General features: G+C 38.9%; 1 protein-coding gene across 3 annotated transcripts in view; it reads left to right on the top strand.

Moving 5' to 3' along the window:
• lhx4 (LIM homeobox 4) overlaps window positions 1-16,268 on the top strand; it is a 46,342-nt gene extending 30,074 nt beyond the window's left edge. For all 3 annotated transcript variants that reach the window (XM_057841561.1, XM_057841562.1, XM_057841560.1), the window contains 3 exons: window positions 6,368-6,522; window positions 12,635-12,806; window positions 12,960-16,268. In XM_057841561.1, the coding sequence (XP_057697544.1) occupies window positions 6,368-6,522; window positions 12,635-12,806; window positions 12,960-13,348 (716 nt within the window). In that variant the 3' untranslated portion in view covers window positions 13,349-16,268. The remainder of the gene's footprint in view (window positions 1-6,367; window positions 6,523-12,634; window positions 12,807-12,959) is intronic.
• The last annotated feature ends 4,985 nt before the right edge of the window (window positions 16,269-21,253 follow it).

Genomic DNA, 21,253 nt, shown 5'->3' with positions numbered 1-21,253 from the left:
AAAAAACCCTTTTTGTTTTTCCTGTTGTACTGAACCTGCACTTGTGGGTATCATCGCACCCCTAATATATGTACAGTGATCCCTCGTTTTTTCAAAAATTCATTTTTCGCATTGGAAAGATATATATGACGTGTTTTTCATTTTTCACCAGAGTGTAATTACAAAAAAAAAAATAATAATATGGCGGAAAACACTCAGGTGACTTGAAGTTCCGTTCTGAGACCCCCAATTTGGCCAAACTTAAAAATTGTCATATATGCATGTGTGATACATCATTGGAAAGCTTATAATCTCAATTTTCTGGGGAAAGAAAAGTTTTGAACGGGAGGGCATTTAAAAAAAAAAGGGAAAAAAATTAAACGGCAAAACCCTATCTGGGGGTGAGAGCACGCGAAAGCAGAATTACAGATGCCAATGACTTTAACGAGATATTATCGTGTACTTACTTTGTTTCGATCCAAAAACTCCATGTAGCATGCATCAAGACACAGCTGTGAATGGCCACAACTGGATTTCGGGGGGATTTTATGGTAAAAACATGGTAATATCACAAGGGTCGCGATGCAGAAATCACAGACATCAAGGAGTGGTCGAGATTTTCTTTTTCATATATTTACCCTTTTAAATTTTTTTTTTTTTTTTTTTTTTTGGATCGATTATTTATCATCTAACATATCGGAGAAAATGTGACAGTAACGAAAAAATACAATCAAGTGATAGTTATGAGGTAGATATCCGAGACTTTTTTACAGACACCATTTTTTTCATTGTGACGTAATTTGTTTAAAAGTTTAAAACATGCAAGTGAAAAATATTTTAAAGTCTTTTTTTTTTTTTTTCAAACAAAATATTAGACATAAATTAATGATTCTAAGCTAAAAATGACATTTTGAATAATAAATATAATTAATTACCTTTGTTTTATCGCTGGGTTGAAACAAAAGCTGTTGCGCGACGTCTGTAAACGGGGGTTCCCAGGGTAAAACGGACCAATTAAAAGTAGTTCGGTGGCTTAATGTGCCATGAATCTGAATCTCTTATATAGACAGATTGTTCTATCAAACACAACAGTTCTTTTGGCATAAAATACAGAAACTGCTTTTTCAGCCTTGTCTGTGCCATATACTGTATATATATATATGTATATACAGTGCCTTGCAAAAGTATTCGGCCCCCTTGAATCTTGCAACCTTTCGCCACATTTCAGGCTTCAAACATAAAGATATGAAATTTAATTTTTTTGTCAAGAATCAACAACAAGTGGGACACAATCGTGAAGTGGAACAACATTTATTGGATAATTTAAACTTTTTTAACAAATAAAAAACTGAAAAGTGGGGCGTGCAATATTATTCGTCCCCTTTACTTTCAGTGCAGCAAACTCACTCCAGAAGTTCAGTGAGGATCTCTGAATGATCCAATGTTGTCCTAAATGACCGACGATGATAAATAGAATCCACCTGTGTGTAATCAAGTCTCTGTATAAATGCACCTGCTCTGTGATAGTCTCAGGGTCTGTTTAAAGTGCAGAGAGCATTATGAAAACCAAGGAACACACCAGGCAGGTCCGAGATACTGTTGTGGAGAAGTTTAAAGCCGGATTTGGATACAAAAAGATTTCTCAAGCTTTAAACATCTCAAGGAGCACTGTGCAAGCCATCATATTGAAATGGAAGGAGCATCAGACCACTGCAAATCTACCAAGACCCGGCCGTCCATCCAAACTTTCTTCTCAAACAAGGAGAAAACTGATCAGAGATGCAGCCAAGAGGCCCATGATCACTCTGGATGAACTGCAGAGATCTACAGCTGAGGTGGGAGAGTCTGTCCATAGGACAACAATCAGTCGTACACTGCACAAATCTGGCCTTTATGGAAGAGTGGCAAGAAGAAAGCCATTTCTCAAAGATATCCATAAAAAGTCTCGTTTAAAGTTTGCCACAAGCCACCTGGGAGACACACCAAACATGTGGAAGAAGGTGCTCTGGTCAGATGAAACCAAAATTGAACTTTTTGGCCACAATGCAAAACGATATGTTTGGCGTAAAAGCAACACAGCTCATCACCCTGAACACACCATCCCCACTGTCAAACATGGTGGTGGCAGCATCATGGTTTGGGCCTGCTTTTCTTCAGCAGGGACAGGGAAGATGGATGCAGCCAAATACAGGAACATTCTGGAAGAAAACCTGTTGGTATCTGCACAAGACCTGAGACTGGGACGGAGGTTTATCTTCCAACAGGACAATGATCCAAAACATAAAGCCAAATCTACAATGGAATGGTCCAAAAATAAACGTATCCAGGTGTTAGAATGGCCAAGTCAAAGTCCAGACCTGAATCCAATCGAGAATCTGTGGAAAGAGCTGAAGACTGCTGTTCACAAACACTCTCCATCCAACCTCACTGAGCTCGAGCTGTTTTGCAAGGAAGAATGGGCAAGAATGTCAGTCTCTCGATGTGCAAAACTGATAGAAACATACCCCAAGCGACTTGCAGCTGTAATTGGAGCAAAAGGTGGCGCTACAAAGTATTAACGCAAGGGGGCCAAAAAATATTGCACGCCCCATTTTTCAGTTTTTTATTTGTTAAAAAAGTTTAAATTATCCAATAAATTTTGTTCCACTTCAAGATTGTGTCCCACTTGTTGTTGATTCTTGACAAAAAAATTAAAATTTTATATCTTTATGTTTGAAGCCTGAAATGTGGCGAAAGGTTGCAAGGTTCAAGGGGGCCGAATACTTTTGCAAGGCACTGTATGTGTGTGTGTATATATATATATATATATACTGTATATTTGCTTTCAAGCACTTCAAATGTAATAATTATGATAAGATTGAAACATGCTACTGTCCCGCCGAATTATTTTTAAACAAGAATCAATCAGAAAAATGCTTGGCTTTGTTAATCCTTCATTGAGTAAGTCCACTCAAATCCGCTCACTTTCACACAATGAGTTGCCACAGCAACTGTTTAAGAAGTTAAACATGTGATTGATGCATGCGGCGTTTTGATCTTGCCAGAGAAGCGATTTTCCACGTCTGTCAATCATCGTTTATCATAATAAGCAACTCCAGTGCACTCACTGCCTGACCATCAAAGAGCTGGGAGAGAGAGGGAGGGAGGGTGAGACTACGCGATCGGCTTGGGACAGCTCAACGTTTTTTTTGTGTTTTTTTTTTTAATTGAAGAAAAATCCGCGATGGACTGAGGGCGCGAAGTAGGGAGGGATCACTGTAGATATATTTTTCAATATGCAGGTGAGGCTCTGAATATCCTGCATCTCCTGTCTTTGCTCTAGTTGTTTTGATTGACAAACATCACACAAGATTCATGGATACGTCATTCAAGAAAAGTTTGGGGAAAGTGGCTGTATTTGGTAATAGTAATAATAAATATATTATTATATTGTAGCATCTACAGGGATAATGCCAATTTGGTGATGATAATGCATACTCAATAGGAAAACAGTACATTATTATCAATTAATTGTACCCAGCTGGACGCCACAAACTGTATGAAAAAGAGTTGCCCGAGAGTTTCAGACGACATTCGCCACGCTAAATGCTAATGCTAACGCAAATGCTATACTAATGTTCCGAGCCACCTAGCGTCGCATTTGCGTCACCAACCCCGGTACCTCCCAGACCGCTGTGACAAAATCAGACAACAAGCGGTTCATTTAACCAAATTTTAGTAACGCTAACATGCTCCTTCACATCCTCAGTAACGGTAACGGCATTACAAAGATGGGAAAAGTAATTAATTAGATTACGCAATACTGAAAAACAAAAAAACGCCGTAGTAACGCTGTTATACTCTAACGCCTTTATTAACAACACTGCAAGTAACTGTAAAGCAGATTTTAGGGGGAAAAAAAGTATTTAATCCCTTGCATGCCTTTGAGGCGATAGTCATCCAATTCATTTAAACTGGGAGAACTGGCAGTTAATGCTCATTGTTCAGTGCCATTGACAGTGCTAGACATCCAATCCATTTCAACTGGGAGGGGCGAATGAAATAACCCATCATTGGCAGTCAATGAGTTGGAAGGGGACCCTTTATGGGTTAAAAAAAAAAAAAAATCATATTTCGTGCATAAAAGGGTTAATTAACTAATCGACAACGAATTGGTTATGAAATTGATTGACCACTCTTCTCGAACAATCACTTCTAGCCATCCCAGTCAAAACGGATTGGACTAGTGTCGTCAATCGCAGCCAGTGGGTTAATATTTTTAATTGGTAGTGATATTATTAAAACATAAACCTCAAGACTTTTACTAGTTCACATTTGCATTCTGTGTTGAGTTCCAATCTATTAAGTTAAATATAAACATTGATACACAAGTATGCACACACCAATCACTAACCCAGTGTTTTTCAACCTTTTCTGAGTAACGGCATGTTTTTACATCGGAAAAAATCTTGTGGCACACCACAAACCAAAAATGTTCCAAAATTACTTTCTGTACAGTATATTTAATTATAAAATAATTTCTCAATATTTATACTTACTCAGTGTGAAACTTGAGCCTGTATGGATGAACACAAAGCCGATATGCTGGCAGGCATCTTTGTCAACAGCTCTTATTCTCGCACTGTTTTTTTCTTTTTTTTTTTTTTATAGCAGTTAGGCTTGAAAAGCTCAGAATTGTCAGACAGGGGGACTTTAGCAATGTCTGTAATTGCATCGGGGCAAGCGTCTTGCTGACAATGGCTTTGAATGCAGGTAGTATTGTTTCTGCCAAAGAATGCGACATTTTGGATTTAGCAACAAGTTCAGCGACAAGGTAACTAGCTTTGAGGGCTTTCTCATTTACCTTTGTAGTTTTTCTCAAAAAAATGTCTCTATGTTTTCACAGAGGTGAACAAAATAATCCATCGACTTGTTTTGAACGAGGGCAAATGCAACTGCTCGTGTCGCGTTCAAGAACTGCTGTGTGTTGGAATAAAACACAGGGGGAGTATTGACGGTCTCACATATGGATGAAATGGAATGGACACTTTCATGTATATTGACTAGGGCTGTCAAGCAATTAAAATTTTTAATCGAATTAATCACAGCTTAAGAATTAATTAATCGTAATTAATCGCAATTCAAACCATCTCTAAAATATGCCATATTTTTCTGTAAATTATTGTTGGAATGGAAAGATAAGTAAAGTAGTGATTGAAAATACACCACAAGGTGTCAATGGCGAGTTTTAAATTTAATTACAGATCCAGCCAAGGCAAAGTCAGAGTAAGTTTGATGTGTATTTTGCATAACTATTTTGATTGGGAATGACAGTTCTCTTTGCATTGAGCGCTTTTCTTTTTGTGAACATTATTTTTTTGAGAGATAGGAATGTTATTTTTGTTGTGCTTTCACTAAATGATACTGAAGCCACTTAACTTTTCCACCCAAATGCATGATGGGAAGTTGGGCAACCAAGACTGTCAGTGGTGGCTGCAAATGGTATACAGTATGTTCTGCCTTATGTTCAATTAGGCGTTTTAAGAAACTTATTGTCTCCTGCTGCGCCCAAATGCATGCTGGGAAGTTGTGCAATCATGACTGTCAGTAGTGTCTGCAAATGGTATACAATATTGTCTGCGTTGTGTTGAATTAATGGTTAAGAAAAAGATCGTCTCCTGCTCTGCCCAAATGTATGATGGGAAGTTCGGCAACCATGACTGTCAGTGGTGGCTGCAAATGGTATCCAGTATGTTCTGCGTTGGTTTTAATTAAGCGTGTTAAGAAAACAACGTCTCCTGCTTCGCCCAAATGCATGTTGGGAAGTTGGGCAACCATGACTGTCGGTAGTGGTTGCAAATGGTATACAGTATGTTCTGCGTTGTATTCAATTAAGCGTGTAAAAAAAAAGATGGTCTGATCATCAATGAATGCCTGGGTCCACTCGCATTTCTCTGCCTTTTTGCTCCCAGTGTGCTAAAACGGCGTCACTGTAAACCGTTTGAGGCAACGCATGAACGGGTCATTCCGTGCATGCATTAATTGTGTCAAACATTTTAACGTGATTAATTTCTAAAAATAATTCCCGCCTGTTAAACGCGATAAATTTGACAGCCCTAATATTGACACTTGGCGACTCGAATCAAATGATGTACAGTAGACGTGCTGGGGTCCACATTGTCGCGGACAGCAAGGTGGCTGATGGCTAGAAATCTGAGCATTTCTTGAACGCAACACGAGCAATTTCTTGCTCATTTGCACAACACCGCAACCTTCTACCTACTCTTTCTTTCCTACTGCAACTCCGCCCGACGATCTAAACAAAAAAAAAAAAAAAAAGCAATATTGAATAACTTCTCCCGGCACACCTGACGATCTATAACCTACTTGTGCCGTCCATATTGTTCAGATGATTCTGAGGCAGGGACCAAGCGACCGAGGACCACCATCACGGCCAAGCAGTTGGAGACCCTCAAAAGTGCCTACAAGAATTCCCCTAAGCCAGCACGACATGTCAGAGAGCAACTTTCCTCCGAGACGGGCCTTGACATGAGAGTCGTGCAGGTAAGGGGACAGTGCCGAAGCCTCAAACATTCCTGTTTACCGAAGTCATATACTGCAAATTCAAATGGATTGGATGTCTATCACTGTCAACGTCGTATTTTTTTATTTGTTTATATATACAGTACAGGCCAAAAGTTAATTCAATGCAACACAAATGAAAGTCCCAACCCCATTGATAAAGCAATAAACTTCACTAACTAAAGCTGAAAAGGCACACCTGTGAAGTCAAAAAACATTTTAGGTGACTTCCTCATGAAACTCATCAAAAGAATAGCAGGTGTGTGCAAAAAAGGAATCAAAGCATAGAGTCGTGTTTTTGAAGATACTAACTATAATATTTTTCGTTTTTAGATATATCACCTATTTTTTGCTAAGTACATACAGTGGGGCAAATAGGTATTTAGTCAACCACCAATTGTGCAAGTTCTCCTACTTGAAAAGATTAGAGAGGTCTGTAATTGTCAATATGGGTAAACCTCAACCATGAGAGAATGTGGGAAAAAAACAGAAAATCACATTGTTTGATTTTTAAAGAATTTATTTCCAAATTAGAGTGGAAAATAAGTATTTGGTCACCAACAAACAAGCAAGATCTCTGGCTGTCAAAGAGGTCTAACTTCTTCTAATGAAGTCTAACGAGGCTCCACTCGTTACCTGTATTAATGGAACCTGTTTTAACTCATTATCGGTATAAAAGACACCTGTCCACCACTCCAGTCAGTCACACTCCAAACTCCACTATGGCCAAGACCAAAGAGCTGTCAAAGGACACCAGAGACAAAATTGTAGACCTGCACCAGGTTGGGAAGACTGAATCTGCAATAGGTAAAACGCTTGGTGTAAAGAAATCAACTGTGGGAGCAATTATTAGAAAATGGAAGACACACAAGACCACTGATAAGCTCCCTCGATCTGGGGCTTCATGCAAGATCTCACCCCGTGGCGTCAAAATGATAACAAGAACGGTGAGCAAAAATCCCAGAACCACACGGGGGGACCTAGTGAATGACCTAAAGAGAGCTGGGACCACAGTAACAAAGGCTACTATCAGTAACACAATGCGCCGCCAGGGACTCAAATCCTGCACTGCCAGACGTGTCCCCCTGCTGAAGAAATTACACGTCCAGGCCCGTCTGCAGTTCGCTAGAGAGCATTTGGATGATCCAGAAGAGGACTGGGAATGTGTTATGGTAAGATGAAACCAAAATAGAACTTTTTGTAGAAACACTGGTTCTTTTGTTTGGAGGAGAAAGAATACTGAATTGCATCCGAAGAACACCATACCCACTGTGAAGCATGGGGGTGGAAACATCATGCTTTGGGGCCGTTTTTCTGCAAAGGGACTAGGACGACTGATCTGTGTAAAGGAAAGAATGAATGGGGCCATGTATCAAGAGATTTTGAGTGAAAATCTCCTTCCGTCAGCAAGGGCATTGAAGATGAGACGTGGCTGGGTCTTTCAGCATGACAATGATCCCAAACACACAGCCAGGGCAACAAAGGAGTGGCTTCGAAAGAAGCATTTCAAGGTCCTGGAGTGGCCTAGCCAGTCTCCAGATCTCAACCCTATAGAAAATCTGTGAAGGGAATTGAAAGTCTGTGTTGCCCAATGACAGCCCCAAAACATCACTGCTCTAGAGGAGATCTCCATGGAGGAATGGGCCAAAATACCAGCAACAGTGTGCGAAAAGCTTGTGAAGAGTTACAGAAAACGTTTGGCCTCCATTATTGCCAACAAAGGGAACATAACAAAGTATGGAGATGAACTTTTGGTATTGACCAAACACTTATTTTCCACCATGATTTGCAAATAAATTCTTAAAAAATCAAACAATGTCATTCTCAATAATAGAGGGCATTCTGTCTCTCATAGTCGAGGTTTACCCATGTTGACAATTACAGGCCTCTCTAATATTTTTAAGTGGGAGAACTTGCACAATTAGTGGTTGACTAAATACTTATTTGCCCCACTGTAATTCCACACATGTTAATTCATAGTACTACTTACTAACTTCAGTGAGAATTTACAATGTTAATAATCATGAAAATAAAGAAAACGCACGAATGAGGTCATTTGACTTTCGGCCTGTAAACAGTGAAGAAACAAGTATTTGAACACCCTGCTATTTTGCATGTTCTCCCGCTAAGAAATCATGGAGGAGTCTGAAATTTTTATCGTAGGTGCATGTCCACTGTCAGAGATGTAAAACGGAAAAAAAAATAAAAAATCCAGAAATCACTATGTATGATTTTTTAACAAATTGTTTGTGTGATACAGCTGCAAATAGGTATTTGAACACCTTGTCTATCAGCTAAAATCCTGACACTGAAAGACCTGTTGGTCTGCCTATTAAAAGTCCATCAGATGCACTTGTTTTAAGGTCGATGGCAGCATAAAGACACCTGTCCACCCCATACATTCAGTAAGACTCAAACTGGTCAAGACCAAAGAACTGTCCAAAGACAAAATTTTCCACCCCCACAAGGCTAGAAAGGAGCAATTGCCAAGCGGCTCTGTGAAAAAATGTCCACTGTTGGAGCAATCATTAGAAAATGGAAGAAGCGAAACATGATGGTCAGTCTCAATCGGAGTTGAGCCCCATGTAAGATATCACTGCGTGGTGTCTCAATTATCCTAAGAAAGGTCAGGAATCAGCCCAGAACTACACGACAGGAGTTGGTAAATGATCTGAAAAGAGCTGGGACCACCGTTTCCAAGGTTACTGTTGTTAATACACTAGACGTCATGGTTTGAAATCATGCATTGCACGGAAGGATCCCCTGCTTAAACCAGCACATGGCAAGGCCCGTCCTAAGTTTGCCCGTAACCATTTGGATGTTGCAGAGGAGTCATGGGTGCAAGTTTTGTGGTCAGATGAGAGTAAAATAGATCTTTTTGGTAATAATTCCACTAACCTTGTTTGGAGGAAGAAGAATGATGAGTACTAGCTCAAGAACACCATCCCTACTGTGAAGCATGGGGGTGGTACTATCATGCTTTGGGAGTGTTTTTTCTGTGCATGGGACAGGATGAGTGCACTATAATAAAGAGAGGAGGACTGGGGCTCTATATTGTGAGATTTTGGTGCACAACCTACTTCCTTTAGTCAGAGCATTGAAAATGGCTCGTGCCTGGGTCTTACAGCATGACAATGACACTGAAGCACACAGCCAGGAAAACCAAGGACTGGCTCCGTAAGAAGTACAACTAGTTCTAGCATAGCCGGTCTCCAGAGCTAAATCTGATCAAAAAAAACTTTTGGAGGGGGCTCAAACTCCGTGTTTCTCAGCAACAGCCCAGACACCTGACCGATGGGTGGCAAAGATCTCTCCTGCAGTGTGTAAAAACCTGGTGAAAAACTACAGGAAACGTTTAACCTCTGTAGGCTAATGTACCAAATATTAACTCATTCACTCCCAGCCATTTTCACCGGAGCAAGGCCCTTCGCTCCCGGCCGTTTTACTGGATTTTGACTGATTTTGCAAGGCCCACAGAAAATTCTATTATATTGCTATATAAACATGGAACCCACCAGAAGAAAGATTAGACTCTCTTCTTTCAGCAGAAAAAAGTTAGTTCATATATTTTTCCGTTCTTTAGAAATCAATATTAGAAAATAGCTTAGTTTGAGCAATTTTCCAATTTCTGATGAAAAAAATTTAGAAATTGAGCTTTTTGTGAAAGCATACATTTCAAACATAACTTTGACTTTAACACAGCTATTTTTTGTTTTTAGTTAATCCCAAACATCTGAATAATGTTTTCCTTTTACAAAATAAGATAAAAACAACACAAATAAAGCTTTTGATAGAAAAGTAACAATTTACAGTGCCTTGCAAAAGTATTCGGCCCCCTTGAATCTTGCAACCTTTCGCCACATTTCAGGTTTCAAACATAAAGATATGAAATTTAATTTTTTTTGTCAAGAATCAACAACAAGTGGGACACAATCGTGAAGTGGAACAACATTTATTGGATAATTTAAACTTTTTTAATGAATAAAAAACTGAAAAGTGGGGCGTGCAATATTATTCGGCCCCTTTACTTTCAGTGCAGTAAACTCACTCCAGAAGTTCAGTGAGGATCTCTTAATGATCCAATGTTGTCCTAAATGACCGATGATGATAAATAGAATCCACCTATGTGTAATCAAGTCTCCGTATAAATGCACCTGCTCTGTGATAGTCTCAGGGTTCTGTTTAAAGTGCAGAGAGCATTATGAAAACCAAGGAACACACCAGGCGGGTCCGAGATACTGTTGTGGAGAAGTTTAAAGCCGGATTTGGATACAAAAAGATTTCCCAAGCTTTAAACATCTCAAGGAGCACTGTGCAAGCCATCATATTGAAATGGAAGGAACATCAGACCACTGCAAATCTACCAAGACCCGGCCGTCCTTCCAAACTTTCTTCTCAAACAAGGAGAAAACTGATCAGAGATGCAGCCAAGAGGCCCATGATCACTCTGGATGAACTGCAGAGATTTACAGCTGAGGTGGGAGAGTCTGTCCATAGGACAACAATCAGTCGTACACTGCACAAATCTGGCCTTTATGGAAGAGTGGCAAGAAGGAAGCCATTTCTCAAAGATATCCATAAAAAGTCTCGTTTAAAGTTTGCCACAAGCCACCTGGGAGACACACCAAACATGTGGAAGAAGGTGCTCTGGTCAGATGAAACCAAAATTGAACTTTTTGGCCACAATGCAAAACGATATGTTTGGCGTAAAAGCAACACAGCTCATCACCCTGAACACACCATCCCCACTGTCAAACATGGTGGTGGCAGCATCATGGTTTGGGCCTGCTTTTCTTCAGCAGGGACAGGGAAGATGGTTAAAATTGACGGGAAGATGGATGCAGCCAAATACAGGAACATTCTGGAAGAAAACCTGTTGGTATCTGCACAAGACCTGAGACTGGGACGGAGACTTATCTTCCAACAGGACAATGATCCAAAACATAAAGCCAAATCTACAATGGAATGGTTCAAAAATAAACGTATCCAGGTGTTAGAATGGCCAAGTCAAAGTCCAGACCTGAATCCAATTGAGAATCTGTGGAAAGAGCTGAAGACTGCTGTTCACAAACACTCTCCATCCAACCTCACTGAGCTCGAGCTGTTTTGCAAGGAAGAATGGGCAAGAATGTCAGTCTCTCGATGTGCAAAACTGATAGAAACATACCCCAAGCGACTTGCAGCTGTAATTGGAGCAAAAGGTGGCGCTACAAAGTATTAACGCAAGGGGGCCGAACAATATTGCACGCCCCACTTTTCAGTTTTTTCATTTGTTAAAAAAGTTTAAATTATCCAATAAATTTTGTTCCACTTCACGATTGTGTCCCACTTGTTGTTGATTCTTAACAAAAAATTAAAATTTTATATCTTTATGTTTGAAGCCTGAAATGTGGCGAAAGGTTGCAAGGTTCAAGGGGGCCGAATACTTTTGCAAGGCACTGTATTTACACATAACTAACTGAAAGATGATGCTGTTCTGGCCGCGACAGCCGGTTAAATTATTACCTCATCGCTGTCTGTCTCATAAAGATGAATTTTTTTTTGTCTCTGCGGGCTCTGCTTACGAGCAGCAAAGACTCAAAGGCATCGCCCGCTGCACTATTGGTCCCGGTCGTTCTGCTGGGTCGTCCGCCGCCTGGCATCCTTTCTGTTGTCTTCAGCCGGCGCCCCAGCTGTGCGGTTTGGCCATTCGTTGCCGTTGAATCGGGTTGCGGGTCTTACCAAATGCGCTACTGCCATGCAGTAGCCAGTTTTATAGCTTTTTAATGGATTTTCAGCTTTGTGCTTTGGACCTTAATTGAATCAGAACCCAGAGATGTCTTTTTTGATAAAAACGTCTTTGGGACACTGAAACAAAAATAGAACTTATTTATACGTTTCTGGGAGCAAATGAGTTAACAGTCCTTTTCTCAGGTGTTTAAATACTTATTTGCAGCTGTAAATTTTCATTGAAGGATTTTTTTTTTTTTAACATGAAAGCGTCATATTGTTTGGCAGTATATTGAAAGGCATTTTCATTAGGATATTTGGGTTTTGGGAAATTTTAGGTGTAATGAAAACACAGCAAAGTCATTTTGATTTTCATTCTTGTCAGGTTTGGTTCCAGAACCGCCGAGCGAAGGAAAAGCGTTTAAAAAAAGATGCGGGTCGCCATCGCTGGACTCAGTTTTACAAAAGTGTTAAACGCAGCCGAGGAGGATCCAAAGTGGAGAAAGAGAGCTCAGCGGATGACGCGGGAATAAGTGACAGCGAGTTGAGCTTTCGAGGTAACTTAACCTTGCATTTTAAGTCTTTAGTTGCAATCGATGGTGCTAGCTGTCAAATGCATTGGAAGTCTAGCGCTGTCAATGGCAGCCAATGAGGTAAGGTAACAATAAAAAAATTGAAAAAAAAAAACAAATTGTGATTTTTGCCCACAGATGACCAGGTTCTCTCTGACCTTGGCCATGCCAACGGTTTGTATGGTAGCGTTAGCGACATGACGAGTGGCGCGGCGCTAAACGGCAGTTTTTCGGTGGACGCGGCTGCCCAAGCGTACCACGACATCCGCGCCGGTAGCCCCTACGGCCTCCCGCAGTCGCCCTCCTCCATCACCTCCCTCCCCGGCCACACCCCGCTCCTCAACAACCTGGCATTCACCATGGACGCTCTGGGGGTGCCGGGCGGGCCGGGCGGCGTGGGCCAGGCTCTGAGGGCTATGGCGGGCGGGCCTACCTCAGATCTCTCCACAGGCAGCAGCACGGGGTACCCTGACTTCCCCACCAGCCCTGCGTCCTGGCTGGACGAGATGGACCAATCCCAATTCTGAGGCCCAACCGAGCAGCGGACATTTTGTTTCTCGCACATTGGTCACCGTGGAAACTGTTTCAGCATTTATTCAAGATCCTTGGCAGCCACTCTTGGTCCACACGAGTAAGACGCATCTAATTAAAGAATTAAACGTTACTCGTAAACAATTATGCTGCATTAGTAACACTGCTAGGTTCTTCCGTTGCTTTGTTATCATTGATATCATTACAGGACAACCACGTGTTACTATTGTAGAAAGGCAAATTTGCGCTTTAGTTGACACTTTGTACTACAAGTACTACTGTTGATATATAATTGTACTAGTTACTGCAACTCATTCTCTGTCAGTTGATTTTAGAGCAGCCGATGTGCCGCCATGTGTGAGCCATTTCATGGAAGCCAGACAATTGGGTGAAAAATTGAGTTTCTCCTATTTCCAACAAATAGGAAGTCTATTGCTGTCAATCGCAACCAATGACTTCAAGTGGCTATCAAGGATATGGAATAAAGACTCAAACAGCTTTCCATATCCAACTCTACACTGCAACATCAAAACTCTCTCATTGTGAAGAAACCGCAACATCAAGGCTCAGTGGAGAGCGTCAATTGAGAGGCCGCCCCGCATGCTTCAGGTGGACCGTCCGGACGGAGCCTTTTCTATGCACTTTACTCTCCTCGCCACTACCTGCACATGAAGAAAAGCAGATTCGGAGAGGCGAAGGGTACGCACAAGGCCGAAACAAGTGTCACATCGAGGGAGTATTTTACAAGCGCCGTGGCACAAGTGTTTCTTTTCAAAAACCCACGTGGACGTTTTTTTCTACAGGGGGGAGCTCGACGTGGGATGTTTTCACACTTGTGTATCTGTGGGTGCTTGAATTGTTCTCGTCTGCGTAACGCCGTCTTGACATGAAACAGTATAATGATGGGGAATTTGAAAATGACCAGAAAAGATGTATTTAATTTATTTAAAGATACAACAATTTTTTTTTTTACAAATCCAAAACGTTCATACGGTCTGATGTATTTAGCAGAGTTATTGTTGAAAATGAATGATTAATAATTGAGTCAGTGTTATTATTATTTTTAAACATTTTCCTTACATTACAGTGTTACATTTGCTATAGTCAGAGTGTGCGGAGGTACAGTGGATATAAAAAGTCTACACACCCCTGTTAAAATGCCAGGTTTTGCTGATCTATGTTAAAAAAAATACAACTTAACTAAATATGCACCTTTTTTTTCAATTAGGTGTACAAATTAGAGGAATTAAAAAGAAAAAATACTGGCTTTAAATAAGATTGTGCAGATTGTTTATTAGGGGTGTAAATGACCAATTTCATGACGATAACATACGATAATGATTCTTTTAACAATATTTGCCGACATCTCAGTCACAATTTGATTAGATTCAATGCCCGCTGATTTATTTGATAAAATACAATTTTTGCATTTAAAGGGAACCTCGGACTTAAAGACTTGTAGGCTCTAATAAGGCAAAATTGTTCTCTTACTAAAATATGTTATTATAAATACATACAATATTTCCATTGATTTAAAAATCTATAATGTTTAGTACATGTTTTGACCTACAGAGGGCGCCATGTTTTATGGACGCTCGGGGTAATGATGCACATTGTCACTGTCACTTGACGAATACTACCAGGTTACTCCAATTCCTTCTATGCGGCGAGACTTCCAACACATGCGCTCATCGGTTAAAAGCGGCTAGTACTTACTATTTGCGTTTTTATTGAGTGTTTTATTACCTTTTCATTGCCTCGGAATACTTTTTGCGTGTGTTTCCCTCTCATACTTTTAAGCATTTTGTTTTCTTGAGGTAGCGTTAAAGCAGTTTGTTGATCTGTTGACCACATTAGCATATTTAAACCATCCTTATTTGATATTGCTATGTTTAAGTATTTTCTTAAGGCATCTTTAGTACGTTCTGTCTGTACGTATCTAACAAAACAAGCTGAAAGCGCACGTTAGTACTTTGGGTGTCAAATTTGCCTCTTGTAGACATTTCGCCGGTGTAGCACATATTGGCGGAACACCGCTTTTATTTCCCTACTCTCGTCTCATCCCGTCTTTCCTATTCATTTTGCTTTTCCCGCTCGTTTTGTGAAATATCAACAGTGCTGTCATGCTCCTTAATGTTCCTCTCGGGTTTGAAAGAACTGAACAGATGACATGTTTATGTCGCTAGAGTCATACTCCGGAATCTCTGCATCGTAACCATGTGATGTTACCGCCCTGTGACATCGACAACAAAGGCGACCTAATAGTTAAGTAAAAGCGAAAACATCAAGAGGGGTTTCAATATCAAATTACTTTAACTCATAATAACCTTTATCTTTTCACAACTACAAGTCTTTCTATCCATGGATCCCTTTAACACAGCAAGTTACATTTCATCTAAATCAATAACAAATACAAAGAAATTTTGCCATTTTTAACAGTTTTATAGTTGCAACATTTCCGATATTTGAATGAAAAACATTCTTTTTCACAAACGGCATATCTACAATATGACAAGATTGACTGATTTTTGGGGGTTTTGATCAATTTGATTGGACTGTTGTTTACCCAATTGATCCCGAAGGACGTGTTGTTATTAGAGGTGTATATCACTAATTTTATGACTTAATGTTTGCCAGTATTACAGTCTGCCACGATTTGATTCAATTTGATCCTGGGGCCTTTACATTGAGTTCCATTCCACTTGAAGCAATGAAAAAATACCAACAAATTTTGTTCTTTTTGACAATTTTGTTGCTGAAACAAATCACACATTTGACTGAAAATTATTCTTTATCACAAAACAACATATCTAATTTATATTAATCGATGTTTAGCATTTTAAGAAAGTGATACAGTGATCCCTCGCTACTTTGTGCTTCAAACTTCACGCCCTCAGTCCAGCACAGACCCCCCCCCCCCAAAAAATACAGATGAGCTGTCCCAAGCCGATCGCGTAGTCTCACTCTCGCTCACTCCCTGCACTGCACTGATAGTGCTTATTAAAGCTAACGATGTTTGACAGATGTTTGTGTTTTATCTTGCCAGAATCACAAACTTCAAAAGCGCCGCATGCGTCATTCATCGTTTTACTTGCTGTGGCAACTCATTGTGTGTGTGTGTAAGCAGCGTGAGCAGTTTTGAGTGGACTTATTCAATGAATTAATGAAGAAAAACATTTTCTAATCTCTTCTTGTTTAAAAATAATTTGGCGGGACAGTAACATGTTTAAAACTTATCATAATTATTACATTTGAAGTAAGTAAAAACATTTATTAAAATATATATACTTTTTTTTTTTTTATTATACTTTGGGAAAAAAATCTCCAATGCTAAATCTGAATAAATACATTGAACACACACCCTCATTTTTTTTTTTTTAATTGTGCGCTACTTTGCGGTTTTTCACTTATCGCGGCGGGTTCTGTTAAGGCATCACTGTATATCAATCCAGCTCAAATTAATTGTTACACCCCTAATATTTATATGCACTGTAACTGAACTTGATGTACATCCACTCCAAACTAGTTGTGATTACATTACCAGTACCCTCCATTTTGTTTTAAATGATTCAAGACTCGATTAATCAATCAGTTTCTACAATCAAACAAATTCTCAGTGTATCAATTTAATACAATTAATGCAAATTTGAGCTCTTTGACACAACTTCACAGCATGTTGACCCATTCCACGCAACAACTAAACAGTATTAAGGTCACTCCTGAGAGGCAAAAAAATAAGTTTTGAGGGGGAAAAAAGATATTGAAAAAAGTAAAGAATTGGGAACAACTCATTGACTGCCATTGACGGTCATAGATGTCCATCTATCGCTGTCAGTGGCAGCCCAGCCAATGAGTTCAATCCATTAATAATTTTCCCCCCACATTCACACATTTTCATGAACCCAACCTGCATGTTTTTGCAATTTCCCATGAAATTCTTGAGTTCAAATGGAAGCAATTTGTTTGTTCGACCTGTTGAAAGACATCACGACGCGCATCCCCCGCCTTTGTTTCGGCTCTGTTCTTCCCTCCGTCTGATCCGGGCTTCTCTCTGTAATCTACTCAGTGAAGCGGAGATCTATCGGCTCTATCTGGCCGCACCCGCTATCATCCTGCTTACTGAGGCCAGATGTGTTGTCAGCCTGTTCTCCAACGGTCTGGCCTCCGTGTCAGAGGGATTATGGGAACAGCGGCGAGGCCCACATATCTTACAGTTCAGTCCGGAGCGTGGAAAGTACTCTAGTTGTGATTTTTATTTTTTTTATTTGATCAAGTGCAATCGCCGGATCTGACTGGAAGAGGAGCAGTTTGTATGAATGCTGAGAAACGACAAAAAATGTGTTGCATTGACGCAAGTACTTGTTGTTATGTAATTTTGGGGTGCTGAATCCGAATGTGAATATTTATTTTTTATTTTATTTTTTTTATATCAGTTCAAATTTTTGCACATATCAAGATTGCTTTTTTTTTGTGCAATGCAAATTTTTTGGAAAGCGACATATTTTAACAAAGTGGGTGTACGTTTAGGCACACAAAAGTTAGGTGAATTACACCTGTTATGACATGTTTTGGACAACTGGACAACACAAATATGCTATCAAACTGCTCAGATATGTGAAATTCAGACTATAACAAGCTAATGTTGAAAACGATTCAGAAAAATGTAAACAAAGGACTGAAAAGTTACACTGTTATTGGGTTAAAATACTTGAATAAAATACCACTAATATAAGAATAGAAAAAAAATACTAATTGCATTAAAACTTAAAGCATTCAGCCAAGGGCATAGGTTTGCATAGGGGCGGTACAGACATAACAACTTTTCAGGATGCTCAAATTATCACCACCAACCTTACAGCAACCTTATATGCATTATATAATGAGTTCAGTTATACAGGTAATTTAGATTGTCTTCCCATATGTTGTAAGGATGGAATTGACCCTCCATTATTAAGTCAATTATTTTATGTTCAAACTAGGGCTGTCAAACAAAATTTTTAATCGGGTTAATTACAGCTTAAAAATTAATTAATCGTAATTAATCGCAATTAATCGCAATTCAAACCATCTATAAAATATGCCATATTTTTCTGTAAATTATATATATATTCTGTAAAATAAATTGTTGGAATGGAAAGACAAGACACAAGATGGATATATACATTCAACATACCGTACATAAGGACTGTATTTGTTTATTATAACAATGAATCAACAAGATGGCATTAACATTATTAACATTCTGTTAAAACGATCCATGGATAGAAAGAGTTCTTAAAAGATAAATGTTAGTACAAGTTATAGAAATTTTATATTTAAACCCCTCTTAATGTTTTCGTTTTAATCAAATTGGTACAATTTTCAATCAAAAAATAAACTAGTAGCCCGCCATTGTTGATGTCAATAATTACACAATGCTCATGGGTGCTGAAGCCTATAAAATCAGTCGCACCCAAGCGCCAGCAGAGGGCGGCAAAACTCCATAAAACACAATTAACAAGTGGGTATTTCACTCTACTGACATTGGGACATGTGCGTTAATTGCGTCAAATATTTTAACGTGATTAATTTAAAAAATTAATTACCGCCCGTTAACGCGATAATTTTGACAGCCCTAGTTTAAACATTTACCCCTTTTTCACTTGCTGAATGCGCCAGTCCATTTTTTTCCCTCCTCAATTGTACATTTGATTGGCTGATGACCCCCGACACACACACGCGCACTTACACAGCCCCGACAGAAATACATGTCCACAACATGCCGCCTCTTCCGCCCCCTTCGAAAACAAGGCATATTAAAAGTTTTTTGTTTTGTTTTTTTTTCCGGCCAGCAGCAGCCAGTGTTTAAAAATTAATTTAAAAATTTAAAAATGTTGTGGAGGTGGGAAACACACCATGAATTTTGCTACTGAAAGTCCGACCTGCATCAGAGTTGGCATAACATTAAACTGCGTGAACTTGCTAACCTGCAAAACTCGTGTAGGATGCTGTTAAGAAGAGTCCTTCTGTTTGTGTTTTCTACTGTTAATGTTAATTAAACTGTGAGAAATGTAGTGAACTCTGCTGGAAACTATAGAACCAGAAAAATGTGAGCAAGAAGCTGCTTAGAGAGAGTTGAGTGCTGCATAACCTCATATGTTGCTCACACAACACAACATACACACAACATAATCATAATTAACTACGCACATAAAAAATAAAAAATAAACAAGTTTTTGAGGGATTTTGCGAGCTACCCACACTAGCGTTGATTTAGCCTTTCAATTAATTAGGTTCATATTCGTGAAAAATGTAGCCCTGACACCCATTCAATATTCAATCATTCAATATTTTTGGTCTTATTAATGTCCCATCCCGAGCAAAAAGTGTACATGAAGGTTATGTTGTTATATCGTCCCTACCAATGTTAAGACCAAACCTACGCCCTTGCATTCAGCGATAACAGATTGCTGATTGGAAATCAGTGACCCAAAATTGATGTAATCTTGGGGAAAAAAAAGGATAAAATAAAAAAAAATAAAAAAATTTAATCAACTATTTTGCGAGGCGAAGGAACGTTAAGACATTGTTGACCTAAATATTTAATTTTTATTTATTTGAGCCTCTTAATGGCAAATATTTTCTCAAGTATCTTGATTTCATATTTCTGTTTTGCTTAATGAAATGTATTTATTTAAATAAATAAAAAAGAGAAAAACACTGGAAATATTCTTTTTTAGTTTAGTTTTTGTAATTAAAAAAGGAAAAAATAGGAATTATTTCCTTTTTCTTTCTTTTTAAAATATTTTTAAATATATTTTTTAAATTTTATATTTCTTTCTTTCCATTTCTTCATGCAAAAAGAAGAAAAAGTTTTTTTCCCATTTAAAAAAAACATCAAATTTTGTCACTTTTTAATTATACAGTACATAAAATGCATTTTTTCCTATTTATTCATTTCAACTTTTTTTTTTTTTTCCCCAGAAAAGACAGTAAATACTTCATGAGCTCAAAGAAAGCTTGAGCACTACAAAAATGTTATTTAATTTTAGTGTGAAATATGAAACTCCTGATTTATTTTCGTGTGCCACTCAAAATGCCGCAACAGGCTACATCGGGCCCGCGGGCCGTAAGTTTGAAACCCTGTGAATCGGACAAAAAATTTCCCTCTCAAACCAACTTTGGCAGGAATATATCTCAGCATTCTTACATTCTGCTTACATTTGCTGTGTTTTATCTTTTTGTCAGTTGAAGAGATTAAGCTAATGACACTGGGGAACAATTTTTGTTGATTCTGACAGCTGTTTTTAACTAATATTTGGGTGCGGAATCCAACTGTCATCTCAGTTTTTCTCTATCACGTCAATTTTTTAATCAATGTGGTCTAAAAAAATTACATCAATGTACTTAACAGCCTCATTTTAGTGTATTTTTCCCCCAAATATTGACATACAACAAAGGAAGCAGGCATAACTGCAACGTTCACTACTGTCCTCAGTCGTACGATAATTAGAAAAAGAAAGAAAAACTGACGCAATTTTGGAATCCGCGTACCAATTTAGGTTTTTATCAGCATTAAAGTCTGACTCAACAAAAAAAAAAAAGTCAAATTGTTCCCCGGTGTTGTCCACTTTGTTGTTCCCCTAATTTTTCCATTCAAACATCTCCATCAAAAATGTGTATAAAAAAACAACAACACACCGACTGCTTTTTTGTCTGCGTTGCCTCAAAAGTTTGCATCTTAATTGTTGTAAATTCTGTACAGTTTGACAACGTGTTGACCGTCTTGTTTCATGAGTGCTATTTATTATTGCCATGTGTCTTTGAAAAAGATGTAACGGAGAGCACTGAATTGATTCATTTATGCCTTCTGTGTAATGGTCTGAACTGTGTACAGTCAAATCTATACGAGGAAAATAAAA

Source organism: Corythoichthys intestinalis, chromosome 7 (assembly GCF_030265065.1).
Source record: "Corythoichthys intestinalis isolate RoL2023-P3 chromosome 7, ASM3026506v1, whole genome shotgun sequence".
Taxonomy (NCBI): Eukaryota; Metazoa; Chordata; class Actinopteri; order Syngnathiformes; family Syngnathidae; genus Corythoichthys; species Corythoichthys intestinalis.
The sequence above is the reverse complement of the archived record's forward strand: the minus strand, read 5'-3'. Positions and strand labels throughout refer to the sequence as shown.